This window comes from Sciurus carolinensis, chromosome 19, assembly GCF_902686445.1.
Source record: "Sciurus carolinensis chromosome 19, mSciCar1.2, whole genome shotgun sequence".
Taxonomy (NCBI): domain Eukaryota; kingdom Metazoa; phylum Chordata; class Mammalia; order Rodentia; family Sciuridae; genus Sciurus; species Sciurus carolinensis.
In genome coordinates this window covers 13,432,881-13,455,097 of record NC_062231.1, presented here as the reverse complement: position 1 = coordinate 13,455,097, position 22,217 = coordinate 13,432,881, and the positions used below count along the sequence as shown (strand labels likewise).

Sequence of the window (22,217 nt, the reverse complement as noted above, 5' to 3'; positions counted from 1 at the left end):
TATTTTTTTCAGTAAGAAGTTTTTATTCTTTTTTTTGCGGTAGTCTAATTTATTCTTTGTAGTCCCACTGTGAAAGACTTCTCCCCCTCCTCCTCCTTTCCTTCCTCTTCCTCCTCCACCTTCTTCTTCACTGCAGATTGAAACCAGGGGTGCTTAAGCTCTGAGCCACATCCCCAGCCCTGTTTTGGATTATATTTAGAGACAGGGTCTCACTGAGTTGCTTAGGGTCTCGCTAAGTTGCTGAGGCTAGCTTTGAAATTGTGATCCTCCTGCCTCAGCCTCCAGAACCACTGGGATTATAGGTGTGTGCCACCGAGCATGGCTTGTCAAAGGCTACTTGATCCTTGAAGCAGAATTAAATGTTGCTCCTCTTTGATTCCATAGCACCTTATATGTAGTTCCATCATGCATTTATCCTATGGGAGTTTCTTTGTCTGGTTTGCTATTAGACTGGGAGCTCACTGAAGGTGAAGAATCCTTCTCATTTATTCAGTAAGTATTTATTGATTCTTGGGTGCTAGGAATAACTGCATATGCTAGAAGTATGAGAGATACAGCTCATGGTTCCTACTCTTAGGGAATTCATGGTTATTAAGCAACCATTTATTCATTAAATTTAGTTCAAATTGATAACTGTTATAAGGAACCCAACACCAGTTCTCATTTGTCTGTGTATTCCCACTACCTAGACTTACTTTGAATTCCCTGACCAAATATACTTCCCCTAACAGCTGATCACAAGACCAAAATATCACCGTTCACATTTGTTTCCTTTAGGTCTATATTAATCAGGAGTCTGACAGAAACTCAATTCGAACCAAAGCAAGCAAAATGAGGAACTTGTTGGCTCAGCAAGGAAAATGTGAACAGTTGAATTCTGTGAAAGGCAGGGAACTCTGGATTTTAGGAAGAAATGGCATCAAGAGCTTAGTGCCAGGATTCTCTTTCTGTCTTGTCACTATAGTGATGTCGTGCTTGCAGCAGACTACATTTCTCTCTGTATGGTGGTGTTGGAAGCTATACAAATGCACCACTCAGATTTCCTTAGGGTGGTTGAGAGACCGTGCCTGAGAGAAATGCACCTAGAGAACTCCATGGAGCCCCCAGCTGCTGGAGTTCATTGCTTATGTTAGCTTGAAGATTATGTTTCTGGTGTGCTGCTTCTAGCTAGTGACAAGTTTATCAAAGATACTAAGGCAGGCCTAGCCCTGGAAGACCTAGCACCCCTGGATGACTGATTTTGGCTTGAAGACTTTCCAACAACCTTGTCAAACCTTCCCTGGAGCACACTGGAACTTAGGATGCTACTACCTTCTCGTTCTCTATCAACTGGGATCTGATTTGCACTGCAGTCTGATGGTTCTATCATTTTCTTTTTCTTGGCTTCCTTTCTGTTTTCTCTCACTGGTGATTCACCTAATAAGATCTTTGCACACTTAATCCTATCTCAATGTCTGCTTCTGGAGAATCAGATTACCTTCGAGGGACCTTGCTGTAGGGAGCAGGGTGAACCAAAAGACACGGTTGCACTCCTGTTGATCCAAAATAGCGTTCTGCTGAGGCCAGACTTCATACAAACTGTTTCTAGCTAAGAGAGTGGGAATCTATTGCTGGCCCCATCTGCTAACAGGCAACTTTGACGTAGTGATTCCTCTTGGAACTAACTGTAAGATGTCCTGCAATTGGAAGGCTCTCCCTGGTCTACTCCTGCTCCCTCCCCTTTATCCTTCCCTGGTGCTCCTCTGAGAAGTCTCTTCCATGTCTAATACCACCTTGGTATCTGTTCTTCAACAGACCTGAACTGACATGTGGTACAAAGGGCTATGGATGTATCTTACAACTTTTACATTAGTTCCTACCCCCATAAAAATAATTATCATTCTTTTTTTCTAGGGGGTGAAAAAAGCAAACAAACAAAAACAGAAACCATTAAAAAAAAAAATCTCCTAGAGCAAGACTAATTGGATCGGCCTGGGTTGGATGAACCAACTAACTGTAATCAAGAGAATGAGTCATGTTAGGGCATAGCAGCCTATAATTGAATATTAGGTATTAAATATTTCCAAATAGCCAGAAGAAAGTACACCCTCAGTCCCAAGAGAGGTTTTGGAATGTTCTCAATACAAAGAGAATATAAATGCATGAGGTGATGGATATGCTAACTGTCTTGATTTGACCATTATACCTGTATTGAAACACCAAATCATTCCCCATAAATATATATAATTGAAAAGTGTCAAAAAATTATTCAGGAGCCTTGAGAGACCAGTGCCAGGAGGAAAGACAAAATAAATTCAGAAAGGGGCTTCTCAGGGCACTGCTGAAGATGGTGGAGGAGAACGTCCTGGTGTTACATGGCTGGGGTCAATTCCTGGGCTACCTGGTGACTCTCATGGTTAACAGATATTTTGGGGCCAGAAAGTGCAAGTCATGTTCTGAGTATTTCTACAGAAACAAGTGGAAGTACCTGGCCTTTCTCTGCAAGCAGATGAACACCAACACATCCCAAGAACCCTACCACTTCTGGGCCACATCATTTGGAAGGCTGTGCAAGGCATTCTGCCCCATAAGACCAAATAAGGCCAGAGTACCCTGGATCACCTCTGATGAGACCCCACCACTCTATGACAAAAGGCAGAAGGTGGTTCTATCTTCAAGGTCACGGGCCTAAAACCTATAAGAAAATTGATCCGCATGGAGACCCTGGCTCATCAACAGGTTAGTTGGAAGTAGCAGACAGTGATAGCCACTCTGGAGGAGAAAAGGAAAAAAGGCCAAGATCTATTACCGGAAGTAAAAACAGCTCATGAGGCTATGGAAACAGGCTGAAAAGAAAGTGGATAAGAAAACTGACGAATACAGAGAGGTCGGTTCTGATCTGAGCCCAAATAAAGACCATTTATTCTAAAGATTTAAAGATAAAATATAATAAAAATCATCAACATCACCATCATCCAGAAGGGGTCAGAGGTAGGGATCAAAGTCAGGGAATAGACCAGGAAGATCCGGATCACAGGATTGATCCAGGTCAGTTAGGATCAGATAGCAGTGGAAATGGACTTAAGGCTCGCCCAGGGTTTCAGCTACCACTTCTAGTTTGCTTTTAAGGTCTGGCAGGAATGTGACGAGTGGGTGGGAGAGCCTTGTCGACAGGTCTAGGACTGAATCGGTTGTGGCATGGTATAAAATGCACACACTGAACTCTTAATGCAAACCAAATTGAGCCACAATTATAGATTAGTATATTTAGAACCTTAACGGAATTTTCCAAGAGAAGTCAGGGCCGGCGAGCTCTGTGCAAGTCAATAAAAATCTGTTAATTCTTCGGTATTGGAAGCTTTGGGAAATAAAAAGAATAACTGCAAAAGAGGATTTGAGGTATTTATTTCTTATGCATCTTCTGAGATAAAAGAGGTGGTTTGGGGACTGCCAGACAGGAAGTGCAGATGCACACTGACAGTCAAGCTGGGGAAACCAGAGGTCTAGGACCCTGTACTCACCTGCACTGTCACCAATCTGTCACAGCCGCTCTCTTTTTGAGCACATACAAGGTACCCTTTGCATCCTTACTATATACTGGGTATTGTGTTAGGCACATCTTGTGCATCTTTTCTTTTTTGGGGGGTGCAGGGGTGGGTACGGGGGTGCTTTACCACTGAGCTACATTCCCAGTCCTTTTTAGAAAAATATTTTATTTTGAGATGGCCTTGCTAAGTTCCTGAGGGTCTCATTAAGTTGCCAAGGCTGTCCTTGAATTTGCGATCCTCTTGCCTCAGCCTCCCCAGCCGCTGGGATTACAGGTATGCACCACCATACTTGGTCATTACTATGATTATTTCCATTTCACAGATGAGGTTGCTGAGGGTCACAGAAGCAAAGTCAATTGACAAAGTCACACAGGACAAAGTGGATCTGGAACTTGAACACCTAAGACTGTGAGACTGATCACACCACTTGTACACCCATGGTCTGCTTTTAACTCTTTAACTCTCTGTTACCAACTTTTATTCCTTGTTTTCCTAGGGATGCATTGGATGCCCACAGTTATCCCTTCAGCTGGGACCCTGGGCCTTATGGATTATTATTAAAATCATCTTTGTTTGTTTGTTTTGACTAGGTAACACAGGCGAACAGCATAAAATAAAAAGATACAAAAGGGCATGAAGGCATCTCTCTCAGTTATCCAGTATAATAGTCTGTTTTCTCTTGCTATTTATAAAATATCTTGAGGCTGGGTATTTATGAAGATAAGAGATGTATTTAGCTCACAGTTTTGGAAGCTGAAAGCCCCTGATTGGGCTGCCCTACTTGTTCAGCTTCTGGAAAAGATCTCATGGTGGATATATCATAATGGTGGGAACAAGTGTAGAAGATACCACATGGTGAAGCCAAAGGGAACAAGTCTGCTGTTTTTATAACAAGTCATTTTCTTGGAAACTAACTGGCATCCTTTGAGAACTACATTAATCCCTTCCAAGGATGGTTCCCCCCAATGACCTCACTTCTTAACAGTTCCCATCAACCCAACGACTCCACAATGGAAACCAAATTTCTAGCACATGAATCTTTGGCGGATGAACCATATCTAAATCATAGCATCTTGCTCTCTTCTTACGTTGAGGCATAGAAGCCATTTGTATTTCCTTTCTTTCATGCTCCGCTACACAAGTACCCACATGCACACGTATGTATTTGTTGGTTTTACTTCTTACTGATATGTACAAGCTTTTAACATATTAAAATTGTTGCTATGCCTGTGGTATGGATTGCAAGTATTTTCCTCAGTAGGTCTTTTGCCTTAGGAATTCATGAAAGCTTTTTCCATGGAAAAACATCATGGTAGTCAAATTTATCAATTTTAAAATTTATAACTTCTGTGATATATTACTCTTGGACAGCTTTTCCTTACTCTGAGGTTATAAAATAAATTTTCCTACATTTTCTTCTACTACTATTTTGGTTTTGATCCATCTGGAAATTTTTTGATGTAAAGTGTGAGATATGCACCTAACAGATTTTTCCCAAGATAACAATCCAGTTATTCTAATAATGTTGATGGAATAATCTTGTTCTCCACTGGTTTGAAAGGCCATGTTTATACTAGATTTATGGATACATTTAGGTTTATTTTGGAGTTTTCTCTTCATTGATCTGTCTCTCCATACACAAGAACCACATTGCTTAAATTACATTGTTCTAATAGTGGTAAAGCCAGTCCCTCTCTTTCTAATGTCCCTTTTCAGAATTCTTGCTATTCCAGTTTGTTTATTCCACGTGGATTTCAGAGTCAATTTGTCCATTTAACCCCCAAAAATTCATTGGCTGGTTTTTTTTTTTTTTCTGTTTGAATTGCATCCCATTTCCCAATTAGTCTATGGAGAAATGACATTTTTACGAAGTTGCATCTTTCTAAGGACAAGATCTACCTTTTCTGTTGTTGCTCAAGTGTTCTTTGTTGTTCCTTAGTAATGTTAATTTTTTTTCCCAAAAGAATCTGCACACATCTTGTTAAGTTTTATGTTGGGTAATCCATCATTTTTGTTGCTATTATAATTTCTTCTTTCCCTCCTATTTCCTAAGTGGATGTTGTTTTGGCAACAATTTAAAAGCTCCAATTCTGGCTGTGTTGTCTCAGGCTACCTTGGAAAACTTTACATCTGATTTGACTTGAGTTCCAGTTCTTTCTCCCAGCTTGTAGGCAAGGTCCAGACCCCTGAGGCAGAAGTCATTTAAAGGTTCTGGTCAAAGAATTGCCCAGTCCATATACTGCAGCACATTTAGGATGGGATGGATATTAAAACAGGTTGATAATGTTATGCATATTATAAACAGCTACAAATCTGTATAAATCTAATGCCTTTTAATCCACCATGAAGTGACCCCATCAGGGCAATAGGTGGCCAATTAAAGATTCAATCTGAGACTTATCTTTTTTTTCAGTCTGGATAGACTTATCTTTGGTGTACTGGTAATTGCTCATCTTGAGGAAATCAAGGTACAATCCAGTATGATACCTTCAAAGACATAAAATTGTTTTCTCCTCATATCATGAGAGGCAATAAGGTGTCTAGTATCCTCCCAGGAAAATGGAATCTTAGGCCCCAAAGAAAACCCCTCTAATTGTTCTTCAGTTAGCAGCTCATATTAGGATTCACCAAAGTCAGTTAACATTCTCAGCCATCACTGATATTTAACAAGCACCTGCTAGTTATGTGCCACTCTGTGCTGGGAGCTAGGCCACTAGAGGAGCCCATGGTCGAGTGGGGAAGACATAGAGAGTCCCATAGGATAAAGTATTCAGTAGAGTTGTGTTCAGCATACTCTGGCAATGTAGAGAAAGGGGCTGTGAAATTTATTTAGGATTAGAGGTACTGGCTTTTGAACTGAGCTTTAAAAAATGTGGAGGATTTAAAAAATGTGGAGGATTACAGTGCCCCCTGTAAGTTTCTAGATGAGCCCTTACTCTGGTGTAAGGATGTGCCTGGCTCTTGTGCAGGGCAGGTGCTGGGGGAGAGAATGAGGCCAGGAACACTACTTAACCAGTTTGAATGGGATTTGGTGGATCAATGCTCTGGATTTCTCACCCCTCAAGTGAAACATTTCCAAAATGTGACCCACAGTAACTACCAGGGTTCCTCAGTGGGATTTGATCCCAGGTGCCTGAAGCAGACAACTGTTCACTAATATATCTTCTCCTGGCTCCCTTACCTTTCTTGTCTCACTACCCAATCCCATGCTTCCTAGGATAGCCTATTAAGCAAACTCTCTGCTTTCAAATGCGTGTCTGAGGATTCTAGAGTTCATCTGGTACACTGACCCTGACTCAGCAAAGCGTACTCAAGAGTGCATTCCAGCAAGAAGGAACAGCATTCCAGGAAGAAGCACAGAAGTATGACAGACAGAGTATACTTTGTTTAGGGAAAAAGAAGAGCTCAAGGAAGGCCGGGAGGAGCCGGGCAAGTAGGCACAGACCTGTAAATTCCAGCAGCTCAAAAAGGCTGAGGCAGGAGAGTCGCAAGTTCAAGGCCAGTCTCAGCAACATAGTCAGACCCTGAGCACCTTAGGGAGACCCTGTCTCAAAATAAAAAACAAAGAATGGGCTGGGGATGGGGATGTGGCTCAGTGGTTAAGTGCCCCTGGGTTCAATCCCCTGCATATTAAAAAAAAAAAAAAAAAGAAAAAGAAAAAGAAAGACAGGCAGGGAGATAAACTAGAAGGGTAGTACAGAGATGCGTAAATTCCTTGTTAAACAGCAGCTCTGCCCTCTATGGAGGAAGGGTGGTGGGATGAGAATGGAATTTTTAAAAAGTCCCTCTGGAGGTCTGGTGGTGGGCAGGAGTGCTGTCTGGGGAGGCAGAAGATCTGCTCCTCTTCAGACCTGGCACTTTCGCCCAAGGCTTGGTCTCTGAGCTTCAGCTCTGTCGAGCTCTGGGGCAGAGGCTCCCACCTCAGTGAACCACCTGCTTCCCTGCTGAGTCTCTGGCTGCCCTCATCACCTGCCAAGCTGTGCTGTTGCTGGGGCTGCAGTCACAGTTGCTGGAGGTGGGTGGAGCTCTGACCGCTGCACACACTGTTACCAGGCCTGGGGCTGCAGTCTATCCCCATCGGCTGTTCAATCGGAATTTTCCTTTCTGCAGCTGTTCTTTACCCACTTGCCCGTCTGTCTGCACGTTGGGTGTGGGGCTCATCTGAGATTTCCTATTCAGGCGGTCATTGATATTCTTCTCTTGTCAGCTCCTGTCAATGGGGGAATTGGGAGGCATTTGCAGGGGAGGCTGGGCAGGACTAGGTGCCTTTCCTGTCTGCCTGGATACAGAGATGTTGTACCTTTTTACTTTTCTTTCTTACTTTTTTTTTTGGAGCAAGTTTTCACAAGCAGTCCTGTGTCTCATTTTTTTTCCCTCTGTTTTTACTTTTGTTTATTTGTTTATTTTTGCTTTCTCACTTCCTCCCTCCCACCAGGCCCTGGAATAGGCATTCAAGATTCAGAGATGACTCAGACAAAAATCTCTGCCCTCAGAAAGATCCTAGTCTAATGGGGGAAATGGAACATGACCCAGTAATTGCAACACCATGTGCTGAGTACTATGATTGAGTTATTTATGTATTTCTAAAATATTGGTTCAATAAATTAAGAAAAAAAAAATGAATGCATGCCAGGGCTTGGAGGAGAGAGGCACAATCAGGTAGGGCTTCACAGAGGCGGTGGTGCCTGAACTGCATTTAGAAGGGCTGGTTGTAATCATCAGCACCTGCTGTCAGACACCATGCTAGGCCCTTCAAGCTCAAATTGTCATGACAACACTGTGAGGCAGATGGCCCTATTTTACAGTGGAAGAAAACCTCAGAGGGATTAGATAAATTGCCTGAAATCAGAAACCTGCAAATGGTACAGTCAGGATTCCAGAACAGCTCTGTCAACCACGAAGCCTGTGGTTTTTCTCTCGGAACATGCACTGTGTTGCTAGGAACAGGGAAGGGCATCCCAAGCAGAGGGAAGAGCTGGGGCAAAAGCTTGAAGGCACACTAGAAGACAGCACAGGGGCTATTTTCTGCGACCCTGATTTGCCATGCTTTCTAATGCCCAGAACCTTCTAAGCATTTGGCTATGATCTATAGGAAAAGCAAGTGGCCAGTGACTGTTCAACTCTTCCTTCTAAAGTTGAGAATCTCAGTTCTTCTGTGCCAGGCTGTGTGACCTTGGGGAAATCTCTTCCCTTCTCTGAGCCTCTGTTTCCTTATTTTTTAAATGAGAGAGAGAATCCTACCTAGTAGAACTGATGCAAGAATTCAAGATGAGATCTGTAGCCATCATCACTATTGATCTGTTCAAGGTGACTTTAGGCTACCCGGGTCTGGCTCTTGATGGAAGGGTTGGCTGAATCATGAAGCAAGGAGACTTTAAGATAATTGGATGGGGGAATGCCATCTATCTGCCAAGAATCGAGGGTGCTGGCAGTCAGCCTACTTCTAGCCTGCTTCGAATGGACCAGATGCTATTTTGGAGATGAGAAAAGACATTCTCTTGACACTGGCAGTATAGGGAGAAGATAAAAACCAGGAGATAGAAAAAATACTGACTCACTCCTGGTCAGGAATGGGGGGCAGGCAAGACAGTCAGGTATCTTTAATTCTTCATCATGCATACTGGCAGATTCTGCAACTGTGCAGGGTAAAGGGGAAGGGATGGAGGGAACATGCTGATGTGCTTTCAGACACAATCATACTCATAAAGACAACAGTCAAGTGTGAGACCTTGGACTGTAACTCTGTTTTCTCAGATCCCTAGAGCTGGCTGTTTATAAGAGTAGAAATGGGGCCATCTGCTCTGAGCTGGCCCTGGAACTAAGGAACCTTTCCCTGGGGGCAGCCACACAGGAACTCATATAATGTGGTGTTGTGGGTTGGTAGTGAAGGAAAATTTCTTCTCAATGTACAGTTATAGTAAGGGCAAAGTTAGGATTTGTTTATTTTTGTTTTGCAACTGATGGATCACTTGCCCATTTTCCTCTACTGTAAATTTGCGAAAATGATTCCTACCTCATAATGGCTACACAGTGCTTAGCGTATAGACAGTGCTCATTAAAGGTGGCAATGATTTTGACATGCCACTTCACTAATATAGAAGGTGCCTTTTTCTTTTTAGTCCACATCCTCAGATTCCCAACAGATATTATAACTATATTGAAATAAAATCTTTGCATAGAATCTCATAGGTTATCCCAACCTCTTTGCACATGAAGAAAAGGAGACCTAAAAAAATTGACTCCAGAATATTGGATAGATATCAGACTATTTAGTGATACACCAGGGATTCAAACATGTCTGGGCCAGGTGTGGTGGCCCATCAACTTGGGTGGTTGAGGTAAGTTCAAAGCCCGCCTCAACAACTTAGTGAAGCCCTAAGCAACTTAGTGAAACTCTGTCTCAAAACAAAAAATAAGGATGTATCTGGGGATGTGCCTCAGTGGTTAAGTGCCCCTGGGTTCAATCCCCAGTACCAAAACAACAAAACAAAACAACCACAACAAAACCTGTATCTGCCTATCTTCAAATAAGAACATGTTTCACTAAGCTATTTTCTTTAAAATAATTGCTATCATAAGTGTTCCTACCATGATGTACCCTTGGTATGGGGAACTATTTATATATTATTCCATTTAATTTTCTTCAATGACTGCAAAGAATAATTAACCCCATTTTATAGATAAATAAACTGAGTCTTATTAGAGAAATGACATGATATTGCCCTGTTCATAAGTGACTGAAGCAGGGTATATAAAGCTACATGAGTTTGGCTCTCGTCATTTAATTGGTTCACAATCTAGAAATGGCCCAGAAGGACTGAGGAGCCAGGGGCTACCTGTTGACTCTGTAAACACAAGAGTTCATTCTCTGGCACCTTGTCAGTCCCACTTCCCAGCACCTGGAAGGCATCTCCATTGAACAAGAACTGTACCAGAAGTAGGAGGGGCTGCTTTCTGCATAGACTTGGTACAGAAAGCTCAGCCCTGCCTCTGGCATGGGTCGCACACTAAGTGGAGGGGATTTCACTCCTTGTTGAAGCTGTGTGAGGAGGCTGCTGAAAAACAACTGCTGATAAATCCTCTGAGTTTCCCAGGTGGGGGAAACCCACTCTCTGTTGCTCATGTGTGCATGACAGAGATGCTCCTCCGTCGCCATGGCAACAGCCAACACACCAGCATCCTGCAAAAGGCCAGAGCTGCTCTGTGGGGAGCTGGGGTCCTGGCTGGGTAAAAACAGGGGTGGGGTATACTGGGGTGGGAAGAAGGGTGTCTAATTAGCTAGATTCTTCTTGTTTGAAGATAACTTGCTCCTTGGGCAGGAATGTTTATACAGGGTCCTGGTCATGCTAATCCTTCGTGCCTGCAAGACTCTGGGTAATGGGAAATGGTAGGGAAGCTTACAAGAAGAGTCCGGGAGGGCCTGTTATTTTTCCTATGGCTTTTGATAAGTGTGTTTATTAGGCAAGCTGACGATGGACTCACCTCTTTTAGGGGCTTGTCAGAATATCCTAATGGAGAATCTCACAGTTTTGCCTTCCAGCTCTGCAACATTTTAGTCCTAAGATCTTATGTTAGCTGATATAACCTCTCTGAGTATAAATTGCTTCACTGGTCAGAAAAAAAAGAGGGGGTGATATTTAACATGTGAGGATAACACATGGGCAGCTTCTGGTATGTGGTTTAATTGTAGTTATTATTAAGTCCCCAACACCATCAGAGAAATGGAGACTTGGTGGGGTAACCATCTCTGATTCCCTTAAAATCAGGGAAAACCTGGAAATAGAATTCGTATCTCCTATGCATCTTTCTAGAACCATCATCTAGTGTCTAGTGTTTGTTCTGCAGAACTGGCCCCTGCTTCTTGTACTCCCTGGCTCAGTCTGACTCCACCCAGAGAATCTCATAGCACCAGACCTTGGGGATCACCTCACTCAACTTCCTCTCCCTATTTTCCAGGTCAGGAAATGGAAACCTTGAAAGAAGAGTGAAGTGTCTTGTTCAAGGTCACCTGGGAAGGTAGAAGCATTAGTTGAAGTGGTTGCTACGTTAGTGGGTATGACTAAGCCTGAGAGTCACTGCAAGAGGGTCAGCCTCACAGCTGCCTGGATTCCCCTGGGTATTTAATGTTGGGATAAGTATGTGCGAGTAGAATCCTTTTTCTGTATTTCAGTTGTAGTGCTGGTGAGCTCTGTGGTTACACAAGCATCAGAAATATTGATAGCTAATATTTGCATGGTGCTTTATAGCTTGTAAAATACACTCCTATGCTGTCTTACTTAGTCTTCTCAATAATCCTTCAGAGTAGTTGTAACAGTTATTACTGTTCTTTTACAAGTAAGGAAACTGAGGCAGGAAGTGACTTGCTCAAAGATACATAATTAACAGAAGACAGATTTAGAAATTGACTTATATTTGTGTGATTCCTAACTGGAATAGCAAACTGGCCCAGCTCATGTTGGGGACATAGCTATTCTCTGTTGGCCTAATAGAAAGGTAGAAGTGGAAGGCATTGGAGGGTTGACATGAGCATTGGCAAAAAGGCCCACCTCAATGGACATGATGAATGCTTGTCATGGGCTGTCCAAAGCAACAGGTAACGATTGGTCTGGCAGGCAATGATGATGTCTCTTCTGGTAAATCTTTGGCACTTCCAGAGTGCTTCTCAAATCAGGCTTACACTTCCTATGTGCCTATGAGGCCCAGAGACCTGAACAATTTAGAGACAATTGCAAAGCCATTTAGTGATGGAGCAGGGCGAGAATGAGCAATTTCTGAATCCCAAACTCTTTTGACTTCTCTTGAGAGCAGGTCAAAGGGACATGATCGAGATCCTGGGACGTGATCAAGAGCCAAGGAAGGCACAGTTTCAGCCAGCTTCCTTTTTCGAGCAGAAATCTAGACAACTAGCATTTTGGCAAGTAGTCAGTGCAGCACGTTTTCCTTTAAGCTTGGTTTTTTTGAGTTCTGCTTACCCAAGGCACGTCAGTTCCTTAGTCACGTTCCCAGCCCTCCTCTCTGTAAGCTCTCTCTGCTGCTATGTTGCTGGGGGAAGAGAAATCAGAAAGGTGACAAAGCATTTAAATTGGTTCTTGCTTTTAGCGGGGTTCTTTCACCTACAGTTGCCAGACATTTATCTGTGTTTACGATTCAGGGGTAAGATAAGGATTACACAAGGGAAGACCTCAAAGAGTCTTGGGCTTCCATAACTGGGAGAGACCTTTGAGATTCTAACACTTGGCTTCATAGGTCACTGAGGAATAAAGAAAGAGAGGTGGGAAAGATACCTCTGCTGACTGCTCTGGAAAAATGCCTTCTTCCTTAGGTAGTCCTATTAGTCTTAGAGGAAGATAGAAAGAAAAGACCCTAACAGTGATAGAATTTTATATTTTGTAGAATTTCCTGAATCCAAACCCAGTTCGCTCTTCAATTCCAGGTAAAAGACCAACAGTGCCATATTCTACCTGAATCTGGGACCAAGATCCAGAGGGATGGATGAAGGAAAGATTTCCATTACAGTTCGTTAAAACCCAGGACCATTCATAATAAAGTACAGGATGCAAACACACTTCTTGGCAAGGATCCAGGGGAATGTGGAGGAGGATTTTGGTTTGAGCAGAAGTGATTTACAGTTGTACCTGCTGATGAAGAACTTCTGATCATACAAAACTGACCAATGACCACCTATGCCCAGTGAGAAAACATTCTGTTCTTCCACAAGAATATTCTTATTAAAACCTACTAAAAGGGCTAGGGTTGTGGCTCAGTGGTAGAGTGCTTGCATAGCATGTGTGAGGCACTGGGTTTGATTCTCAGCACTGCATAAAAACAAAAAAAAGTAAAGGTTCATCAACAACTAAAAAAACCCCTAAAAGTCTTAAAAAAACCAAATCTACTAGAAAATAATGTAATTAAAAGAATATTTGAGATATATGTGTGTGTATACACACACACACACACACACACACACACACACATATATTAATTTATTTAATTTTGGAGGCACTGGGGACTGAACCCAAGGACACCTTACCACTGAGCTACATTCCCAGCCCTTTTTATTTTTTATTTTGAGACAGGGTTTCACTAAGTTGCTTAGGGCTTCCCCAAGTTGCAGAGGTTGACCTCAAACTTGGGATCTTCCTGCCTCAGTCTCCCAAGCTGCTGGGACTGTAGGCATGTGCCATTGCTCCCAGCTTGATAAGTTTTTAAATGATCTTGTGAGTCTCTATTGCTTTAATGAAGGAATCTTAAGTAAAGCGATCCTCTGGGAACATTCTGATCTAGTTCCCATGATGGGGATACTAATTTGTGTTAGATGCTTTATCTGGCTTTATAGATCATTCTGAGAAGCAGAAGACAGAACCCCTCACTTTCAAGTGTGTGTAAAAAGACAAGCTGGATGAACACTAATGGCATTAACATACAAAGTAGTCCTCCATTATCTGCAGGGAATATACTTCAAGACTCCAAGTGATGCCTAAAACCACAGAAATCTCTCTCTATTTTTTCCTAAACAGACATACCTATGACAAAATCTAATTTATAAATTAGGCACAGAAAGGGGTTAACAGTAATAACTAATAATAAAATTGAACAATTATAACAATATACTAAAATAAAAGTTGTACAAATCTGGTCTCTCAAAATATCCAACCATACCGTAGATCTTAGAATTTTGGCATATGATTTTTTTTCTTTCCTTATTAAATTGAGAACTTTCACCTTTTCACTTAAAGTAAGCACTTTACAGCTTCTCTTTGCATCTTCTCTTTGGCCAGCATCATTATTCTTGCAATTTGGGGGTCATGAAGCAAAACAAGGGTCACTTGAACGCAAGCACCATGGTACCATGACTGTTGATGGGATAATGGAGACAGCCATTGAGTGACTAATGGGCGGCCGGTACATCCACACTAGACGAAGGGATGATTCACGTCCTCTGTGACCAAACAGGGCAGTGGGAGATTTCATCACACTACTTGGAACGATGCACAACTCAAAGCTTATGAATTGTTCCTGGAATTTTCCATTTAGTGTTTTCAGACTGCAGTTGACCATAGGTAACTGGCATTATGTGTGCCACTGCGAAACTGTGGATAAGAGGGCACCTCAGTACACAAATACAGTCTCTCTGAGCCTCCCCTACTGGAGAACATACTACCTGCCAGGTGCCAGGCAAAAGTTCAAGGAAAAAAGCAACAAAAAGGACAAGGGTTTTAGTTTCCAAGAGTAGGGCTGGGGATATAGCTCAGTTGGTAGGGTGTTTGTCTCAAATGCAGAAGGCCCTGGGTTCAATCCCCAGTACCAAAAAGAAAAAAATTTCCAGGAGTAGATCTACATAGTCTTATTACTTGTGAGTCCAGCTGTCCTGACTTTGCTCTTGCTATCTCCTCCATCTTGGTTGCCTTCTCTGAATTCTACACATTTTCCAAGGCCTGAGCCCGAACTCCCCTATGAAATTTCCTGTTCCTGCAATCTCTTCCTCCTCTGGTTCCCTTAACACTCACTGCCTGCTCCACTTTCTGGTCACTCACACACTGCTGTGCTATTGCTAATTATGTGCTCACATGTTTTTATAAACTGTCTTCTTTTTTTTGCAGTACTGAGGATTGAACACAGGGGTGCTCTACTGTTGAGCTCCCTCCCCAGTCCTTTTTATTTTGAGACAGGGTCCCACCAAGTGGCAGAGACTAGACTCAAACTTGTGATCTTGAGTTGCTGGGTTGATAGATGTGCACCACTGCGCCAGGCCTGAATTGTCTTCCTAAGGCAAGAACTTGAGTTTGCTTCATCTTTCAATCTCCTTTACACTCCAGTCCCTAGCATAATACTTCATGTGAATTAGGCATTCAAAACATGTTTGTTAATTGGTTCATTAAAAAGATATACATATACTACAAGCTTAAAGGGGGAATTGCTTAATAAAATCTATTTTCTATCTATCAAATTTTGTATATAATTATATATAAAGGATAACCCAGTCACCTAAAAAGCAGAAGCGACACAGTGCCTGACATTCTACCATCAGAGATATATGCCTTTGGAAAAGATTCCTTTGAGTTCCTAAAAATACTTCTAGGAAGGACAGTGCATTAAATTAGGTTCATTTAATTATTAGTGACAACAGTATTATTCTTCAATAGATAAGAACTGAGTTCGGTAAGAACACAGTTCAACTCTCACACAACCTATGTGTCAGGTACAGTGACTAATGTTGGGGTCAAGGATGATGAAGACCCAGTTTTATCCTTGAAAAGCTTACATTGTCACCATAATATTTTATTATAATTTCTTCGGAAGCTTTAACAATGCCAATATGTGGAACACTAAGTGCATCCTGGAGGATTGAGGGAAAATTTCTAGAGAAGTCATCAGCTACAATACCTCCTTGCTGTATTCACTTGAGCACTTCCTCTGCTTCTCTACTGGTAAACTCTTACAGATGCCTCAAGACCCAAGCCTCAAGAACAGAATGAATTCTTCCCTTCTTGGTGCTCCTAGACTACCTAAGGCATCTCTCCCATCTTATTGTGGTGAATCGTTTCTGTGTTCCCCTCTATTCCCCATAGATTGCAAACTTTTGATACTCAGGGACCACTTCCTAATTGTTCCCACCACTGAACCTGGGACATGGTAGCAGGGGAGCCCCCTGCATTATTACAATTGACTGCACACCCCTCTGAAACACTGACTCAGAGCTGGATTGTGCATCTCCAAGCCCCAAGCTGTGCCAGCTGGGATGTAGGAAGCAAGAATGGCCTGCCAATATTAGTGACAAGCTACTTACTGATTCTATCCAGCCTAGTATATGCCTACTGAGAGTCAATTTAAATAATAATAATTTAGGCACCCCTTCTAGAATATCCACTATGTACCAGATGTTTTACACACATGATCTCATTTACTCTAACATCCTTGAAAAGGGTTATTTATGCCATTTTTATCATCAGGGGAAAAGAGGTTCAGAGGGGTAATTTGTCCAAGGTCATTTATTACTCTAGGTCGTCTACTTGCAAAGCATATCTACTCTGTTCTGCTCTAGTATAACACAGGGAACAAATATATCCCATGAGATATACACCATGAGAGGTGAAAGTAAAATCCAAGGTTCATAAAAGATTAAGAGTCCAGGCACATAGAAGGTGACAATCAGAAAAGTCTTTGTGGATGGCAAGAGAGGTCTGAACAATAAATGAACTGGAAAAACCAAACATCTTTGAACAGCATCGGGTGCATCAATGCATGTCAAAGAAGCAGGTGGGGAGTTTTAGCCATCCCCTTTGTGGAGTCTTGCAGAGAGGGTTTCCAACTTTCCCATGGCTTCCACTCTCTGGTCAGTGAGGAGGTGGAGAGAAGTTTGAGGTATTAGCTGGGCCACTGAAAATGCACGTCATAGCTCCTTCCAAGACAGACTGGATAGGATCCATTTATCTCTCTGCCTCCTCAAAGTAGAGGAGGTAGACCTTTACCTCCCTCACTGTGGTTTTGACCCTCCTCTTGGGGTAGGGAGAAGTCCTTCCTCAGCGTTGAGGAAGAAGGGGTAGTTCTTTTTTGTCTCACCATACTGGGTGCCTTGTTAGTGGGGGAGAAATATTCCTTTCTCCCTTACCTGGGGGTTGGGGAGATGGCACATTTTCTCCCTAGCTTTGGGAAAGGAGGTGGTTCTTTTCTTTCTCACTACGGTGTGTGTGTGTGTGTGTCCGCACACGCGCGCGAGGGGGATGGCTCCTTTTTCTCACCTCAAGGTAGGGAGGCTGACACCTCTCTTCCTTCCAAAGGGAGTGGGGATGGTTTTCTTCGCCTCCATCTCGGCTGGGACACGATTCTTTTCTCTCCAACCAAAAAAGGTGGTGGGGACTCTCAGCTCTCTCTTCCCTCCCTTCGGGGAGGACTAGCTCCCACGCCCTCTCCACACAGTCACGCTCAAGTGGCGGGAGGCCTGGCTCTCCCAATCCCCAAGTCCCGGGAGCGAGCAGGAGAAGGCGGCTAGGTGCCCCCAGCGCGGGCGGCGGGGCGGGGGCGGGGCCGGCTCTGCGGCGCGGGGCGGAGCCAATCGTAGCCCCGCCCCGCCTCCCGCCTCCCGCCTCTTGCCCAGCCTTGCGCTGCCGGGCTCGCCCGCCCAGTGCGCCGCGGCTGTCTGCTGGGCTCGCGCGCCGCCGACCGAGCTTCTTGCCGCCTCAGCCGCTTCAGCTGCTTCAGCCGCCGCCTCAGCTTCGCCCTCCGCCCCTCGCCCTCCCTCCGCGCCTCCTGGCCCCGCCGCCCCGCGTGCTCCCAGCCCCTCAAACCAGATGATGAACTTCCTGAGGCGCCGGCTGTCGGACAGCAGCTTCATCGCTAACCTGCCCAATGGCTACATGACCGACCTGCAGCGGCCCGAGCCGCAGCAGCCCCCGCCGCCACCCTCGGGGGCGGCTTCGGCCTCGTCGGCGACCCCGGCCGCCTCACCGGGCCCCGAACGGAGGCCGCAGCCCGCCCCAGCGCCCGCGCCGCAGCCCGCCCCGCAACCCGCGGCGGCGCCGTCGGTGGGCAGCAGCTTCTTCAGCTCGCTGTCCCAAGCCGTGAAGCAGACGGCCGCCTCGGCCGGCCTGGTGGACGCGCCCGCACCCGCGCCCGCAGCGGCCAGGAAGGCCAAGGTGCTGCTGGTCGTCGACGAGCCGCACACCGACTGGTAGGTGACCGGCGCCTCCCAGGGAGCGGCGCAGGCTGGGGAGAGGAAGGTCCCGGGTGGTCCCCAAGGACACAGCTCAGACCAGTGCAAAGTGGGTCCGCGTGGTCCTGCAGCAGGGAGATGGCAACGAGCGTGCGCGCGTGCGTGCGGTTGGGGGAGAGGGAGGGCGCTGATCAGCCCCGACAGGTGAATCCTGAGTTAAAAGACTTCCTCAGTTGCTACAGATCCCCCCACCCCACCTCCCCAAGACAGAGAAGAGGAGCTACTTTTTGCAACGGGAAAGGCTCTTAAGAAATAGTTCTTTGGGGGATTGGGAGAAGGAAGGGGCAGACTTGACAGCTGAGACACATACAAGCCCCAAATGAAAATGGTCCCAGGATGACCATTTTTAAAAGACCGATAAGAAAGGTCCTACTTTGTGAAACAAGCAGTGAATTGGGAATGAAAATTGGCTTGGGGTGGGGTGGTGGTGATGGTGATTTGTTTTTTTAAACCTGGACCCTCGAAGACTGATATCAAATATCTACATCAAGGTGGATCAAATCACAGATGCAGTAGCCCAGGTGTCCACCGACTGGTTTCCTCCGTGTCTGGTTGAAGTCTGTTTAATAAAGTCTATTTAATAAGAATAAAAATCTTGTATTTTGTGCAGCAGGGATGTATGGGTTTTTGGTTTGTTTTTGTTTTTAATAGTGTGTGTGTGTGTGTGTGTGTGTGTGTGTGTTGGGGGGTGGAAGCGATTGCTGGCTTTTTCCAACTGAAAGATGAAGACCTAAATAAAATATTCTGGATTTTTACAGGTGCACAATAAAAGGATCTGCCTTAATGCAGTAGATGGGAAACTTCAAGATGTTTTTCTTTTCCTTTCCTTTTTTTTTTTTTAAAGGCATATGTAGTATTTTTCCAACTTAGAATGGTGACGGCTGGGAAAACTGTTATCTCTAGTTAGGAAAAGCATGAATGAACATTTAAGGCTAAGAGTGGATCTTTTTGATGTAGCAGAAGGTTGACCTTTGGGATGGTGGGATGGTGAAATTGACTAGTAAAGGGCTTGAAGAAATAAGGACCAGAAATCTGGATTGCTTCTTCCTTAGGAATATGAGGAAAGGTTTGTTTTTTAAGGTTTGTTTGTTTTTTCTCAAAGGGGTTGAGGTTGGACCTGAGTCTTCCTCCCAAGAGGGAGGCACAGAGGGACCACAGAGCTGTTTATCTCCATTTCCTCTTGGCTGCTTCACTGCTTTCCTCCCTCATTCTCTCATTGAAAGACCCAGGGAGAGGGGGAGTATGTGAGCTGGTAGAAATGAGATGTAGATGTGGAGATGCCCTCCTGCTGGCTGCTAATGTGACCATTCTAGAGTCCTTTGGGTGACTTGTGTAATTGGCTTCTTCTCTTCAACAGTAGAGTAGAAAGACCTTTGTCAGGAAATAGAGGTCATGCAAAAGGGTAATGGGGAAGGTATAGTAGAATACTACAGTGCCATTGACAACCCCCATATGAGAATTGCTCTTAGTTTAAATCAACAAGTGCTTATTAAGGGGGAAGGGAAGGTAACTAAGCTCTATTGAGCATCCATTCTGTGCTGAACCCTAAGGATACGGTCAATAACAATATCCTTTTGGATTCTCACCTGTAAAACTAAGCTTTGGAAAAGGTAAGTGAAATATTCATAGTCAAGTAGCCAGCAAATGGTAGAGGCAGGATTTGAATTTAGGCCTGTTTTGACTCCAGTGTTGCTACCCCATTATATTATATTGCCTCACTATCATTATATTATTATTAGCAATGTTAATAATAAGCTCTCTTTAGGGGATGAGCAATGTGGGGCCCTTTTGGAGAACTCATACTCATATTTTGGAGACAAATGGATTCATGAAACAATTAATGAAAAGGAATCTAGAATTATTGGTTGAGCCTAGTGTTTCAATAATTAGAGTTGGAATTACTGGAGAAAGATTCACAAAAGATAAGTTTTGAAGAAAGGTCAGGAAAAAGGGAGAAAAGAGAATGACACTGATTTTTCATTTTTCTATGTAACAATCTAACCCTTATTCATCTTCTCCTGATTTCTCATCTTGTTGAAGTTATTCTTTTGCGTCTCAGTGCTAGTTAGGTGCACAGAGGTAGGTAGATAATTTTTTGTATGTGTACTATAAGGCTGCTATATATCTGTGTTTTGTTTGAAATGCTTCAGTGGATTGAGATATGCAACTCTCCTTTTATAGTAGTATTTCTAGGAAGAGTACCTGGCATAAAGCAGAGAATTTGCCTTGCCCTGGAGACTAGACTTCTGATGGAAGTAATAGAAGTCACTTTCCTGTGGACTGACTCCCAGCTGCTTTCTGATTTTCTCTGAAGTGATAACATTGATTTATTAAAACTCATAAGCTCAGTTTGAATCTAGTGCTTGATGGTGGTTCTGTGCTTCTGTGTTTTTGTGCTTAATAACAATTCCCAGAATTGCAGTTTGTCGTCTTCTAACATATGTCTTAATTTGTTAAAAACAACTCAGTTAAATATTGATGAGTGGTTTTATTGAAAGATCTCTATGAATTAAGGAACAGGTGCCTGCTTATGACAAGCACAGTACCTTACATACAAAGGTGTTTTTGGCTCAGAAGGCTAATTTTGGTAAATTTGTCTCACAGTTTAAGCCACTTAGGTAGTATTCACTAAGCAGGTGTCATATATACCCAGTATCATTTTCGTGGTGTTTAAATAGGGAGTGAGAGTGTAATCTCCCAGTAGAATTTAAGAATATTGATCCTACCAGAATTATAGAATGCTAAAATACAGAGGGTTTTAACAAGCATCTAAATAATTGAAGATTTAAAAGAAAGGCTTAAAATAGGCACCCTCTGAGAACATCCTTATTACATAGCAGATTTCTTTGAATTTCTATTAATGTAATTGTGGGCAATGTAATTTGGAGACCTTACTACTGACTAGGTTGATGGGAAAATTGAAGGGTGTTTCTCTCTTTTTCTTTTGCTTGGAATATTTTCATGTTGCTTGAGATATTTAGATTAATTGCACACTAAAGGATCATTGAGAAACGCAAACGCGCCACTAAAAAATGAAGTCGGATTCATTATGTTATTCATTATTAGTATTTTTGTATCATCAGAAAACGTATGTCTTCTCTTAAGTTTTGTTTCTAAATATGAAATGCAATTAGGATTGCACTTTAATAATCTTTATGCTTAAACAAGGAACTGGTACCTATTTGAGTATGTCTTTATTATTTTTTTGTTTTAATCTTCTCACTGGCAAAGAGGTAAGTTTTCTTTCAGATTCTCCTCAGCCTCCATTCCATTGCTTCTGACCCCAGTGACCAAATTAGCTTTTCAATCTGGTACATTTCAGTGTTTTATTTGAAAATCAGTATAACATAGGCACTCTTGATTACCTAGAGACAGCATATGTGATAAATCAACAGATGTTCATTGAACATCTTTTCTATATAAGGTACATTTGCTAAGAAAAATGGGAAATAGTATCCAACTTCTAAGAGCTTACTCTTCAGGTGGGTAGATAAGATAAATACAAATTTTTTAAAAGTTTACTAGAAATTACCCATGTGTTCAAATTGTGATCCTTGACCAATGACATTGGTGTCAACCAGGATCTTTTTGAACTACACCCTTTCAGGTTCCACCTCACATCTTTTGAATTGGAATTTATACTTGTATAAGATCTCCAGGTGATTCATAATCATTCATTTGAGATGCATCAAACTGAAGGATATGTGATTAGTGCTAACGGCATGGGAACAACATCAACTACTGTCATTTATTGAGCAGTTTTTATAAGCCAGATGTTAGTATAAACACTACAAATCTCATTAACTCTTTGTAATAGTAGTAAAATTCTGTAGAAGTTTAAAAGAGAGAGAAGTTTAAAAGAGTGGGAGTAAAAGTCTTCATGGCAGAAGTGAGATTTGAACTGAACCTTGAAGAAATTTGAGTCAACAGAGATAGATTTGACTCAGTTCAGATAGTTGGTAGCATAAAGAAAATACAGT

General features: G+C 43.0%; 1 protein-coding gene and 1 pseudogene across 1 annotated transcript in view; both read left to right on the top strand.

The window, feature by feature from the left end:
- Positions 1–2,488: 2,488 nt before the first annotated feature.
- LOC124971219 (60S ribosomal protein L13a-like) lies at positions 2,489–2,908 on the top strand (annotated as a pseudogene).
- A 14,718-nt stretch (positions 2,909–17,626) lies between these two features.
- Positions 17,627–22,217, top strand: part of Syn2 (synapsin II) — a 159,305-nt gene continuing 154,714 nt past the window's right edge. The window contains exon 1 of the mRNA XM_047534630.1: positions 17,627–18,195. Within this exon, the coding sequence (XP_047390586.1) occupies positions 17,816–18,195 (380 nt within the window). The 5' untranslated portion in view covers positions 17,627–17,815. The remainder of the gene's footprint in view (positions 18,196–22,217) is intronic.